Source organism: Sparus aurata, chromosome 2, assembly GCF_900880675.1.
Source record: "Sparus aurata chromosome 2, fSpaAur1.1, whole genome shotgun sequence".
Lineage (NCBI taxonomy): Eukaryota > Metazoa > Chordata > Actinopteri > Spariformes > Sparidae > Sparus > Sparus aurata.
Genome location: NC_044188.1, coordinates 22,150,827 through 22,165,405, shown reverse-complemented (window position 1 = coordinate 22,165,405; position 14,579 = coordinate 22,150,827). Strand labels below are relative to the sequence as shown.

Genomic DNA, 14,579 nt, shown 5'->3' with positions numbered 1-14,579 from the left:
AGAGTGGTCTCTGCTGCCCACCATCATATAAAATAACAGTGTAATCAGGCAAACATAAGTGGCTTTATAATTTAGTCTTGTATTAAACCTATGAAATATGCATTCATTTTAGTGACTAAAACAGTAATACTACATGTTCACTCTAAAGTACACCCACAAAACACACACGAGATTGCCGTACCAAAGTATGGTAAGTGAGTTGATGTGTGCGTCTACTATGACCTAGCCGATGTTTACCTCTCATCCAGACAACTATTCATCATCTATCTTTGCTCTGACTCAACTGCTTCCAGCTGCCCGGCAGTGCTTTAATGTTGCCTCAGTCTATTGGCTGTCTTTGATGTAACCTTCAGTCAGTGTGTACTCGCACAGCAGTATCACATTAATACTTGGAAAGTGCACATATTTTGAAAATGTCTGATGTATAGTTAATCCAGTGCAAGATCTGGGTGTAACCTAACAAGAAGCTTTACATTGTAGAAAAAGCTCAAGTTGGACATCTAGTAGTTTTACACTTATCAGTGTATGCTTGCATGATAGTGTAATATTGTGAATGGGATTTGAATAATGTACAAATTGACATTTAGCTGAAATACATGCACTGTAATTGGTCATTCATGACTATTCTGACTGACTTCCCGTAATATCTGAATGTCAGCTTCTGCTCAGTCCATACATGCAACTGGCAAGACAATTTGTAGCTTGGTGGGGTGTTTAAGTGAGGATAACATTGGCATTAATTTGATTATTTACTGTTGCTGCAGGATATAATACAATATTTAATGTGTAATTTGCAAGTCAAGTAGACCTTAAAAGACTGAGGTCAGTTGTGGATTGCATCAGAGTTGCAGCTGTCAACCAGCTCAGAAAAGGAAAGAAAAGGAAAATGTGGTCATGCTTCTAAAGAGGTGCTGATTATTGAAGTTTTAACAACAAGCAACTCTTTGGATCAAAGTGACAAAGTCTATTTGGACATCTAACACAATGATAATTGAATGTCATCAAATATATGAGGAAAATGAGGGTCTGCTTGATGACATGGGAAGATTTATAAAGAAAAGGTAGAATAATAAAACCACCACCGCATCTGTTGGAGGATCCCTGCAGGCTGAGTTGACAACGGTGTCAGATCAGGTGGGCGGTGTGTGGATGGCATTGATAGGCCCGCTGTCTTTATAGAATCCGAAGTTAATTTGGCCTTGTCATAGTCGAATGCAAAATGGGGGAGAGGCTCCTCCTAAATATCTAAATAAAAAAGCATGGAAGCCCAGTGATGCGGTTAACTCTGACCAATAAAACACTCACATAGGGGAGGTAGAGCTTAATTTATGATTCTCTACTTTCATCCTCCTGTTACAGGTGGAGAAATTTCACACAAAATATACAAATATATTGCAAATGTTTATGGAGCAAAACCACGATGTCTGCATCTGAAATTAGCTGCAAAAGGCTTACCACATTTGTCTGTCAATCACAGGCGGGTATTTAAGTGCTGTGAATATAGGATGTTCTGTCTCTGATTGGTGGATTGTGTCTTGCAGGGGCAGAGACAGCGAGGAGCAAAAGGAGGAGGATGAGGCTGTGCAGAGAGACCAGCAGAGTGTCCTTCTACTACCCTGAGATTCTCACACATGAACATGAACTCACACACTCCTTTGTTCAATAAGCACAAATCAGAAGACACACTTATAGAGAAGAAAGCAAGCCAAAATACACAATATATCTAGATTGTGTTCACAACATGTGGTAAAGGCTGGCACAGATGCCTCCAAGGCTAAATCTGCAGTGAACAAGTGTTGTGTGAATACACAAACATAAAAGTGTAATGCTTTGAAATTACATTGCTTGATATATTCATGAAGTCTTGTTTTGATTTGAGTTCTGTGTCCATGTTTTCTGTGCTGCCAGATACACACTTGTTGAAGGCATAAAATAAACGATGAGACAGGCAGAGCATGAGGACAGGAAGCAAGGTGATGGGAAGGTCAACGGCCAGTTGGGCTTAATTCTCAGCAGGAGTCTGCTTGTGTGTTTGTCAGTGTGTGTATGAGTCTGTGTTAAGTGACAGGTGTTAAAGGGACAGGTGGCTGCAGTGCCAATTTTACCCCCAGGGGTTGATAGCGCAACATTTTTCTCTGTTGTGATCAGTTCCTTTCTTATTAAGGTTATGGTGGTACTGGATCAGGTCAGACTTTCAACACACGCAAATACACACACACACACACAGCAAAGAGGCTGCTGCAGGTGATAAATTATGTTTGTAAGGGTGGGGAATAAGGAACTGTGCCAGTGGCCACTGCCACCATCTGTCTGCATGTGTGTGTGCAGGAGTGGAGGAACGTAAACAGCAGGCACTGCAACTGGTTTGTCATCTCTGTGGTGAACGTGTACATGTTCTGTTGCTGTGTGTGTTTCTTTCTCCTCACCTGGCATTTCCCCCCTACAGCCAGTCTAAATCTCTCATAGCTGCCACTTGTCCACATCAGAGTTCACAACTCACCATCCACTGCTTTACCTCCAGCCAATGTGCATGCGAGGACCAAACAAGGACAAAAAGGAGAAAATCAAGCCTGCATTACACGACGAAAGACACAGAGAAACTCCGATACAAATGAATGTCAAAGACTGAACTTTGTAATGGAAATTAAGATTAGGTTCATTTGTGCACCGCATGTGGTTATGAGTGCAGGTGCATGTGGCCCCGCTCTACTTCAGTCAGCGTGGAGGGATTTAAGGGCATTTTATTTGTCCTGACTTTAATCGTGCGAAAAGCGGACAGCAAAAGCCCCGTAATCCAACGGCAATCACCACAAGACTGATTGATAGCGAAGAGAAGGTGAGAGAAAGAGCAAGAGACCAAGAGACAGACGAGGAGAGAGAAAGGTGAAAAGGTAGATCTTTGTTATTGTGTCCTTCACTGAGTTTATCACTTAGTGTTTAGGAGAGGAAAATAACAGAGACATAAATCTGATGGATATGGAACTGCTGGGCTGGGTTTAAACAACTCAGATCTTTCTCTCTCTCTCTCTCTCTATCCAGCGCTCGTTTTCTCTCACTCGCACACACTCGTGCATACAAACAGGGACAAAGACCAGAAAAAGGGAGCTGACCTTTGTTAGATTTGAAGTTGTCTGTGATGTTGTTGACGCTGTCAGAAAGACAGTGAAACTGGAGGAGTTGACATTTAACTCCACTATATTAACTGACCCTTCTCTGGAACTGGAGTTCAGACTGGGTGTGTTGCAGAAAGCAGACAGACAAATATGCTGCGTTATGAAACTAACTTTATTTATTTTTTTCCTCGGGGGCAGATTTATGAAACTTTTTCTCATAACGTTCTTGATAGAAATCTTGTATCTTCCTCAGTTTTAAACATTCGACGGCTACTGTTTTCCCACACAGTTGCTGTCGAATAGAAGAATGCTGTTCCCCTCTTCCTCTGTCTGTCCCCTCAAGAGTTCCTGTAATTTTTTTTTACCATATTAGTTTTTCATAGGTTTTTCTTTTTTGACTTTTGTGCTCTGCCTCTGGCTGCCTGTCCACTTGTTGTTTCTGATGAAAGTCCATTTGATTTTTCTTGCCCAGGGGTGCCCTGAAAAGACTCTCTTGTTCACAGTCTCACAAGTCACCTGCAGTGAGCTGCAAAGGACAGCAGTAGCATCCATGTGTGACCATTTTTGTGCACAAATAAACTGTGAAATGGGTCAAATTGACAAAATGACACCTCTAATGTAGAAAAGGGGCTGTTTTCCCTTCTTGATCTTCACTTTTTAGACATGTTATGAACTCTTAGAGGGATTGTCTGTATTATGTTTTTTCTCTGTCACAGAAAAGTTACACAGCGTTTGTTTACTACCAAATGGGTTTGTCAAATACCTGCTGGGAAGAAACTGCTGCCTGAATTCTGCTCACAGTTTCCTGCTCAGGAAGTGTTGCATTCTCGTACGGCGCAGCCATCAGAGGGCGGCAGACAGGGTGGACCATGAGCATACTAAGTGCAGGACTTTGACTTGTTGCATTCCAGGTGTGTGAGGTTCAGGGTTCAGCTGTATTTCTGCGTTAAGCTGAGAGAAAGGTCATGGTTTTGTTTAAATATTGAAAAAAAACCAGCCTGTCTCAAGCAGTTTTTTTTTTTTTTACCATAACCGCGTGCTTTGATTTGTCTAAACATAACCCTAAAACATTAATGATGCTCTACCTGCTATGAATGAATAATAAATGAAATGTTTCTTTACACACGTTCCCTTACTGTTGATTAAAAGATGCACTCTGCAGCCCTTTGCTTCAAACACACCTGCTGTTTGAAGTAGACGATTTTCTGTAGTTGTGGCTGATATTGTTATATAATTAGATATTTCGATATTTTGGAGTACATGCTTTGAAATGTATAGGTTACCTATCTATTCAATATGTGCAAATATAATGATGTCTTTCAGAAGGTATTTATCGAAGTAGTCATAATCAAATCACATTTTTATTCAAAAGATTTTAATCAATAGCTTTTATTAATAAAAAAAAAGGAAGAACAAAATATCTTTAAAAGGAAATATCCTGAAATGCTTCTTTTCACTCACAAGGTGAAAACGGGTATTATGTATCACACACTTTTTACCACATTTTAGTTCGTACCACCTGAAGTGCAGGACATGATGTCTGTTCATACTTCTTAGATAAGAAGGAAACTTCTGCAGGGATGCTTATCCCTTGGTTTGGTTTGGTTGTATGGAAACAAGCTCTCCACCTACGTAGATGGAGACCCAACCACTTCGGCTATTTAATGGTGCCCTAATGAAACAAAAAATATGACAAAAAGTCTCCATTTATAGTCTTTCTTACAGGACATGTGGTATGTAGAGACGGTATTCTCCAGCAGACAAACGGTAATTCAGAAGCCATGAAACACCCGCATCTGCATTAAAGACAAGGAAAACATGACATCATGATGGCAGAGACTATTGAGTCTCTCGGTTCAATGCATCGATGGATCACTCAACGCTCATTTTACGTCATTGTATGTTCATGTATACATGCAGGGACCCTTGACCCTGACAACATACCAGGACTGAAGCATACACATTCAGTCTGTTTGTATTCCACCTGTCTGCCCTCTTCAAGAACGCCATCTACACCGTTGCGTGAATGACTTGCCTCTGTCTCTCTGTGGTTGTCAGGTTGGAGGCATATTTGCCCTGGATGTGCCATCTAATCACCTCCCATGTCGTCTGCTGGAGCCCTGCCGCCTCATTACAGGAGAAGGAGAAATACGTGTTGTCTGTCATCTGTGAAACATAAAAAGCCTCGTAGCTGCTTAGTTGGCGCGGGCTGCCGTATGTGTCTACCCTATTATTCCCCGGCTCTGAATAGCAGCAAAGTGTAACACAGGTGTGGGATGACTTTGGCAAATAGTGAGAGATAATAATGGGATATCTTGTTTGTGCGTGTGTGAACTCCTCATATAAGCGCCGCAAGCACAAGCTCGGTTATCCTATAGTGTAGATGGATGGATGGATTAAATTGTCTCAAGCCAGCTATACTGTTTTATTACTCCAGAGCCCAAAGGATTCCATATTTCACTAACACAAATCCCTGTTTCCTGGACACACAGTATTGTTATGTGTCCCTGACCGTCCTCCTGCAGCGTCCCCACATGCTACAGGCCACACCGCTGCAGCTGAGTTGCGGGGCTGGAAATTACTTCCAAGGTTATAGCCCTGTCTGCACTTAAATGACCCTATACGCTGGAGATGGAAGTAGTACAGTATGCCCCGGACGGAAAGTTCAGGTGGAGGAAGTTATAATGGAGGGGGAGAGGGAGATGAAGGGAGAAAATACAATGAACAGAGAGGTGGAGGATAGAAACTGAAGAAAGGTGAACAAAGGACATAGAAAGAAGTGTTGCAGTATGAGGTGGGAGGATGCCATTGAGTTCGATAAGGGAATGTACTTTCCCCGCGTTTTCTCCCCTTCCTTCAACCCTACCTTTTTTCACTTCACTTTTTCAGACCTCCATGCTTCCTTCCCCTCCTTGCGAACACTCCCTTTCCCTTTCCCTTATGCCCTCCTCTGTCGCCGTCCTCTCCTCCCTCCTTCAATCCTTCCATTTGTCCCTCCGCTCCCTCCGTGTTCGGCAGCAGGTCTTGGTCCCCCCGGCTAAGCCACCAGGACTCGCTGACAAATCGATACATCACTGTAATTGATTCTGTCGGGGCTCAAAATGTTTAATGAGAGCCCCTCCCCCCTCCTCTTCCCCCACCTCATCTTCCTCCTCCTCCTCCTACACCTCTTTCGCATGCGGGCTCCAGCGCTGGGCAGTTTCGCGGTAAATGGAGCGGAGGCATCCACGTGCAGCAAAGTGCTGCAGGTGGCTGGTTGAGGGAAGGGTGAGGCAGGTGAAGGGGTTTGGGGGAAGGAAGGCAAGTTTAGGGTGTTGAGGGTTAATCAGAGCAGCTCCCGAGGTGAGGGATCAGTCCAGCTGGTTAATTAGGACAGGTAAAGGCTGGATGTAAAACGTTTGGCTTTTGGGAGAAAAGGTAGGAAGTAGGTGTGTGTGTGTATATGTGTGTGTGCGTTTGAGCGTGTACTTACATGTGCTTTTAGTTGCTCGCAGCTTCTCTTCCTCCCTTGACGACGTGATCGCGGTAACCTGTTGCTTCGCCAATTACAGTCTGTTCTACCTTTGACCAACACCTGCAGGCGCATGCACACTTCACACACAGATGGCAGGAACAACATTAAGCAAGGATGAACCATGAAAAAAGAGGCAGCAGCAGAATTTCAAAAAAGGGAATGTGAGGCAAAATTAGAAAAAAAACAAAAAAAGAAAGAAAAAAGCTGAGGCAGTCGAGATTAAAAGACAAACCTGTTTTTCCAGAAGGCCTTAGAGCGGAAGAGAGGAGAGGTAGAGGTAGAGGGTGAAGTAGTATGTGTTTGTCGAGCTTGTTCCTGTGTGTGTGTGTGCGTGTCTGTGTGTGTGGGGAATCGTATGGACAGTGAATCATTAGTAGCAGCAGCCTGTAAGACACTAATGAATAACACGGGAATATATCAGCTCATCGTTTGCTGCCTCTCTCCTCGTCGCTCTTCACACTCCCTCTCTTCCTCTCTCTGCACTAGATATTCTGGATTTAATGAGAAACACCTGTTAGAGCTCCTCGTTAGGCATCCCCTGTTCTCGTCCCATCAGACTATTAGTCCCTCTCCTCTGTACAGCGACGTAGCTTTGGTTCAATTATGTATATTAAAAAGAAGCACTTTTGAGGATTTTGCGATCTTCGGAATACAGAAGGTGAGGTTTTGTTGTGCTACAGCTAAAAGAATGTGGTGGATGGAGGAATACATGTGTTGTCAGTGCTGAAGAAGAATGTGGGTATACTGCATTGACCTTGAATTTACAGTGCAGTACACTTTATATGCATACACCGCTGTTTATTTTCATTCATTGATTAATCCCATATGGATTGCTTCCACTGGTAAATTTCCTCCCCCAACCCAGTAATGATCACCGCCGTCTTTACTTCCAAACTGGCTGGTCCTCCTGTAATGTAAATCCTCTCCAGAGAGATGTCCTTGTGTTTCTACGTGTATTTTTTCATTGTGAAAGTTGACATGTGTGAAACTCGGATCAGCAACTGGCAGCGATGTTCAGACAGCTATCAGTGAAGTTACTTTCGACACTGAAGAAAACTTAAAGCAGCCACAAGGATTTTCATTTCGTGTTGATTCTGGCAGCCCTTGTGTACAAAAGAGCATTACTACCAACGGACATAAAGACCTTGATCATGCCGGAGACAAAAAGAGACCCAGACGCGAGAAACACAGCAGGTTGAAAAACAGTGCGCTTCAGCAACAAAGCTCAAGTACAAAATACAAAAATGCTAACAACGAAAAAGGCTGGGGACGGAAAAAGCTGGCATCAAGGAGAATCCAATAAATACAAAAATGGAGGACAAACCATGAAAACATGGGGAACGACACAAGAATGCTGGAGACAGACGAGCCAGGGTAGAGAAAAGGAAAAACACAGACTAAAATGAGCAAGGAATAGTGAACAAATGAAACACAGGTGAGCACAGAAAAAAGGTGGGACAAGGACAGGAAGCGGAAAGTAACTAAATCAAATATCCAACTATGACACATCTGACTAGTTCTTGCATTTGTTTCAGAGGCAAGTAAAATTAAAGAAAAACAGCTGTTTTCAGAATGTCAGGCACTGAGTTGTATAAATTTGCGGCTATGAAAGGCTCATAATCGTGTGATGAAGGTGAAACAAAGTAAACTTTATTGTAGTACCACTGAAACACAGAGGTCACATGTAATCCTATATAGCTCACTGATTCAGTTTCTCTGTAATGATTATTTTGTTGAGCTAAAGCTTGAAGTTATAGTCTGTAATATGTTTTTGTTTTATTTTCTGAAATTATCAATCCAATGACCCCAATTTGATTTGCAAGAATCCAGCGCTCCAATCAGGAGCACTCCAATCCAAGGGGAGTGTCTGAGAAGTGTCAATCATTCTTGCGCACTTGCTGCTGGCAGCCCCCTTCCCTCACGCAGCGCATACTGGGCAGTGCCCCTCCCCCGCACAGGTGCAGTTACCCATACTTGTGCTCTTACCAGGTGAGATACATTCATGCTTCAGCCCAAACTGCAAACAATGGCGGAGAACAGACAACAACAACAACAGAGCTGAAAAATGCTCCACCATTGCCCATGTCAAAGAGAAGAAATAAGAAGACTGACGAAGAAAAGCAGTGTGAAAACTAGGATATCTGAGCATCATTTCAAAGGTGGAGGGAGCTGCGGATATGTAAGGACTCAAGAGGGAGGCAGAGTTTGCTGCTTTTCTGCTGGACAGGTAAGGACCCCTGCTTGTTTCATTTTATGTTTTAACCACAAGGCTATGGTGATGGCAGTTACAGTAATACTAGCAGTAGGGCATACCGCTTTACGATGTTGCAGTCAAGCTACGTAGCTTGTTGGTAAATCTAGCTTGTTAGCTTGTATGCTAACTCCGGTGTTTAGCTTCGTCTTTATGGCTGCTGGTTAGCAAAAGTGTCTTTCAAGTCACCAGGCAGTTATAATAAGGTTAGTTTGTGTTCAGTATGCTCTGAAAAGGTTGAATTGGTTTAGAGAAATAATGCTGAAATATGCTTCAGAAAGGCAACATGGAAAAAATGTTGCACCTGAAATAATTACCTGTTGATTTCTGTACCACCATGTGAATATTGTTTGTTACTCGGGTGCATGATGCACTTGTGGTTGTAATTTAGTTGTTTTGATCAGAAATAGAAAATTCAGGGCAAGTTGTTGTTGTTATTGTGCAGCAGATAGGAAGAAGGACGGACCTGGGAGTTGTGCTCATTCAAATTTAAATTCAAAAAGTATCCCAAACTCCAGACTGCAGCTTTAAGTTATACAAGTTATCAACATTCCCTAAGTTATGGCTTCATATTGACAAGCACACGGTAGCAATTAGCCTATGTTATAAGCCAGTTGTCTTGCTGCCATTTGACAATACAGAAGTATTCACGGCTGTACCAGTGCAGTGTTAGTTACACTGAATGATATCAATTTGTTTGATGTCTTTGTGTCTATGAGTTGTGACTGAATTATGACTCGGAGAGAACAGCAATGTTTTTTGACTCAAGCGCAACTCGTCTATCATCGAGTATCTTTGTCTCTTTGGACTTTGTCCTGCAGAATGTTCACGTCTGTTACAGATGTTGTCCTGTGATTCACCATGAATCAAATAACAGTCGAGCACGGGGAACATTTAATTCCTAACCTGCACTGTAATATTAATCCCATCTGAATGGAGCTTTATTCACATGTTGTGTCCTCTTAAGCCCTATTCCCATGAGACTAGTATTACCAGGGGACCACGTGTAATTTAGAAATTTCCACCCCGTGTCTGTGTTTCGTGCTGCGCATTCACAGGGGATAAGCAAAGTGTGTATTTCCCTCAAATGTACAGACATTACACCCCAGATGTAATTACAAGGCTGCACATGACATCCGCCTTTCAGTCTGTTCTTCAGCACCCACATTAATATAACAGTTTAAAGTTGTTTTTCAGCATGTGCTATTAACGTTTGTAAATTTGTATTCGTAGAGCTGTTACTGATCACTGCGGCAAACATTCAACTACCTGTTGAGTGTTGTGAGATACCTCCAAAACGTCAGCTCGCGAAACTTTCTTGTGTTCTATTTCTTCACATTTTTAAATACAGAACATTGGAGTGAATGTGCACGAAAGTGTGTTTCGTTCTGAGTGTGTTCCAGCGATAGAAACAGAGTATGTGTGAGCGAGTGCTATAGGGAGCATAATGTTCCATTTAGATGGATAGGGATCCTGCTCCTAAGCCAAAGGGGTTCATTAACTCTCCTCATGATGATGATGACTGCTGGCCTATATAAAATATGAACAAACGCAGCAGCGTGATACCAAACCACGTCTTCCATTAAGACGCTATACGTTACATTTGTACATTTCTCTCTCGCACTTTTGTTCATTATTTTTACCCGCCCCCTCCCCTCCGCTGTCTCTCTCTGCCTCGTCTCTGTCATTCTAGCGCTCTGCCTTTTTACGGTCCGTCTCATTATCCAGCTCTTGTTCGCGGCCTTGTTAAATGTGTTCCTTTTCTGTAATTCAGCCCTCTTTGTCAAAGTTCCTTTCACGTTGCTCTTTTTGTCTTTCTGACTTTGTCCTCACACACACGCACGCACACCTAGTCTGCCTCTTGAAAAAATGTGTGCATAAGACTGCCAATGAGGTGATTAATGGCTTGTTTGTTTGTCTGTGTGACTGTACCCCTCATCCTAATTAAAGATATTTCTGCTGATTTGGCTGGTCCCCACCCGTGTAGCGCTGTTTATACAGCTGATTCTTACAATACATTTCTTGCTGAGGGCTGTTAAACCGATTGCTCTACAGTAGTTTGATGAATTTCTCTAAGCTTACTTTTTGATGGGGACGGGATGATTATTTTGTAGTGAAGTGTGAACATGCCCAGGGTATTAAAGGAGCTCCCTGCGAATGTGAGCGTGTGTGTAAGTGCTCAGCCAGTTTACGTGTTTATACATAGATTCTCTTTGTCGTCCGAATTATCTTGGATCTCGTGGATCGTTCAATTACGCTTTCCTTGTCTACTTACCTGGACTTAAGTAAACTTTCAGGAAACACCAGGAAGTAGGACAGCTGATCGATGCGGCCCACACCAGAACAAGTCTTAACCCTTCCACATGTGTAGAACTGAAGATCTAAGATATATATCGGATATTGTTGATGAAGTCCAACTGTGATAACGCTGCACAGCTTTTATTCAAGTTTTTAATTTGTGGCTGTGCAGCATTATAAAAAGCTTACAAAGCTTATCTCTCCATGTCAAATCCACAGTGAGCTGACTGAAATGTTTTTCTCCCTAAACCCTTTCAAAGCACTTATCCTGCACCTGGGGTCCCTCCCAGTGTGTACTGGGTGAGAGGCAGGGTGCACTCTGCAAAAAAAACTGCAGTGTTTTTGTATGTGAGATTGGCTGGACTGTTGAGCGGCTGGGGCCTTTATAGAATTTGCCTGACTTGGAAAGAGTATTTGAGACAGGCTTTTATTTCAGAGTGACTTTATCGATACTGCCTGCCTGTGACCGACTTCAACCTTGGAAGCTGTAAGTGGTGACACGTTTCACATTGTTTTACTCTTTATTTTGTAGGTCAGGTTTGTAGGTTTTGTTGAATTAGGCGTAAGCATGTTGCTGGGCTGCATAATGAGGAATAGATTGAACACTTTTTCATGTTATTTTTTTGAATACTGCAGCTCTGGCTGAGCTTAAGCTAATGTGTTGTTATACAAAGCCTGTCTTGCTCTGGGATCCACACCGGTATGTGTGTGTGTTAGTGCAATGTGCTCATTTACATGATTGACTTTCCTGAAGGGAAAAGTACAGCAAAGGGGGGAAAAAAATTGCCAAATTCATGATTGACATAAATGGGTTTTAACAACTGCTTATTTAATAGGCTCCAATTTACATATATAAGTCACTATAAGTTGGCAATATGTGAGCAGATTGTAATGTGATATGAAAAATGAGGCTTTTGCTGTCTCTCTTGGTTGCCTATACAAGCCTGGGGATGATTTGGTGACGTTGTTTAAAGCTTCTGGACTGCTGATTTCTTTGTGAAAGACTTGGGCCGGATTTCCGGGATGTGACACCATCTCGAGTGCCTCGTCCCAGTGCCTCTCTCTGCTCCGCTATCAGAGGGCAACGGTAGCTGACGTTAATTTAGAAATGGAGTCCGTTGTCATAGGCTAACGATCCGCTACCTGCATAACCCAAAAGTTCCACGGAGCCCCTTTAAACATTTGACAAGACTTTTTTTCCTACACCGCGTAGATCATAAACCCTTGAGTGCAGGACCGACTACTTGAGATAGGTTAAAAAATGTAAGCATTATAGTACTTTTTATCCATAAAAGCAGCAGCTGCCCTGTTCACTTGCTTTTGTTTACAAGCCAGACTTTCCCGGCAAGAAGCCGGAGCAGCCAGTGCAGTGTCTACTTACATGTATGTGCTAAAAAGAGCAGCATAGTTGACAGAGCACTGAATACCAGTCAGAGAAGACTGTGTTTTTTGGGAGGTGGGGCCCTGAGGAACACAGGGCTTCAAAGTGTTTTAGACAGAGGGTGAATGGACAGTGTGAGAGTAATAATGTGTTTTCTAAACATAAAAGCATTTAAACCTTTTCGAGCAGACGCCTGAAATAAAAAATGTGACACTAAGTAAATATGAGCATGTCTCTTTTAACCATGACGTACTTTGTCGTGCACACTTATTGGAGAAAGAGAGCAAACCAAAATTGAATCGAACATATTCAGGGTTTCTCCAGAATTATCAAATATCCACGCTTCTAACACGCAACCGTATAAAAACATTCACATCTCTGGGTAATTTACACTTTTCAATTGACTTAACCTCGATTTTTGTTGACTGCGGGAAGAAATCCATAAAAGCACATGAAAAACATGCAAACACATCACAGAGAGGCCCCAGCCCGCCTGATTCCTGTTGGGCAAACATGGCAAAACTTCAAAACTCAACAGTGAGAACGCACCTAAAGGCAGTAACACAGCTTCATGTTAAACAGAGGATCACTGTGTTTCTGGCTCCCTGACTGAATTCTAGTTAAACATAAAACGACTCTCAATGTTTCCCCCTGTGTATGTGTGTGTGTGTGTGTGTGTGCATGCGTGCGTGCGTGAAAACGTGTGTGCAAGCTTCTGTGCGCCTAATCGGGACAACCCCGTGGAATACGGCGTGTGTGTGTGTGTGTGTGTGTCTGCGAGAGCGCGTATACAACTGTGTTAAGGCTAAACACACTTAAGGCTAAGCAATCATCGAGTAAAGTTTCCTCGCCGCTGTCATTAAAGCTCCACATAAAAGCTTAAGCTGCTTTTATCCTTCTAAGGAAGAAAGGGAGAATGTCAGCACATAATTAAATTAGATGAAAGGAGGGGAATTAGAGGCTTCCTCCTCTTTAAACACAAACGACTTAATCAGAACCTTGGGCTAAATGAGAGACAGACGGCTACATGATCATGGGGAGGATAAACATCCCCCTCCTTGCCTCCGTCCTTTTCGCTGTCTCACTTTTCCTCACGTCTTTATTATCTCCCTAACCTGCTGTATATCTCATACCGTCTGTCTGTCCGGCCTCTCCGGATCTTGCTTTCTCTTAACCCTTTGTCCCCACCCCCCCCGTCCATATGTTTGTACAACCTGTGAACATTAGCTATTTCTTGCCGGCACAAAAATTATGCCGCTCTCCGCCTTCCTTTTAACATCTACCGTCCCCAATTTTCTCTCCCACTCCCATGTCTTCAACCGCATTTCAAATTTCCTCTCAGACTCGCACCACTTTCCCCCTCACATAACCTGCCCAATTTCTCTCGGTTTGGAAAAAACGAGTCAGGACCTTGAATGCACCGTCTGCAGAATACAGAGTTTCAAGCGTTGGGAGCTTTTGGGCCGTGATGTATAAGCATTTATTGATTCGGAATATGAATCCCATCACATCTGACAATGATGCCTTTCATCATGTACGCCCTCAGAGAATGGCAGTTTATTTTTTTATATGATCCTTATACTGGTTGCATAACCATAACACTGGTTTTAAAGGAGGGCATGATGCAAGGGAGAGCATCATGCCCTCCCTTGAGCAAAAGCTTCTGGGATCTTGTTTGTTGGATTGAGCTCTGCCTTTAATGTCAGACACGGAGATCCGCCGCTGCATCAAACTGACACTAATGGAGGATAATGAAGGTATAAGTTGTCAGAGGAGGATCTTACATATTTAGGATACACTTGGCGTTTAAGAGCACTTAACAGACATGAGGTTATAATTTGCATGATATTTGAGACATACAGCTGCATTCGAATATTATAGAGAAGTTCATTTTTGTGAAACTTTCATATACTACATTTGTTACACAAAGTGAAATGTTTCAAGCCTTTTTTGTTTTATTTTTGATGATTTTGACTTACGGCTCATGAAAACAAAAATCCAGTATCTCAAAATATTGGAATA

At 42.6% G+C, this 14,579-nt stretch overlaps 1 protein-coding gene and 1 long non-coding RNA gene across 4 annotated transcripts in view; one reads left to right on the top strand and one right to left on the bottom strand.

Annotated features, from left to right (window-relative positions):
• zbbx (zinc finger, B-box domain containing) overlaps window positions 1-1,861 on the top strand; it is a 64,391-nt gene extending 62,530 nt beyond the window's left edge. For both annotated transcript variants that reach the window (XM_030407692.1, XM_030407684.1), the window contains one exon: window positions 1,542-1,861. In XM_030407692.1, the coding sequence (XP_030263552.1) occupies window positions 1,542-1,620 (79 nt within the window). In that variant the 3' untranslated portion in view covers window positions 1,621-1,861. The remainder of the gene's footprint in view (window positions 1-1,541) is intronic.
• A 2,631-nt stretch (window positions 1,862-4,492) lies between these two features.
• On the bottom strand, window positions 4,493-7,104 carry LOC115575544 (uncharacterized). 2 transcript variants are annotated; one of them, XR_003982687.1, is made up of 3 exons: window positions 6,860-7,104; window positions 6,586-6,704; window positions 4,493-4,785 (listed from the first exon to the last, which is right to left on the bottom strand). It is a non-coding gene; the product is annotated as an uncharacterized LOC115575544 (long non-coding RNA). The 2 variants fall into 2 exon arrangements; XR_003982686.1 differs by lacking the exon at window positions 4,493-4,785 and adding an exon at window positions 4,843-5,279.
• Window positions 7,105-14,579: the final 7,475 nt, after the last annotated feature.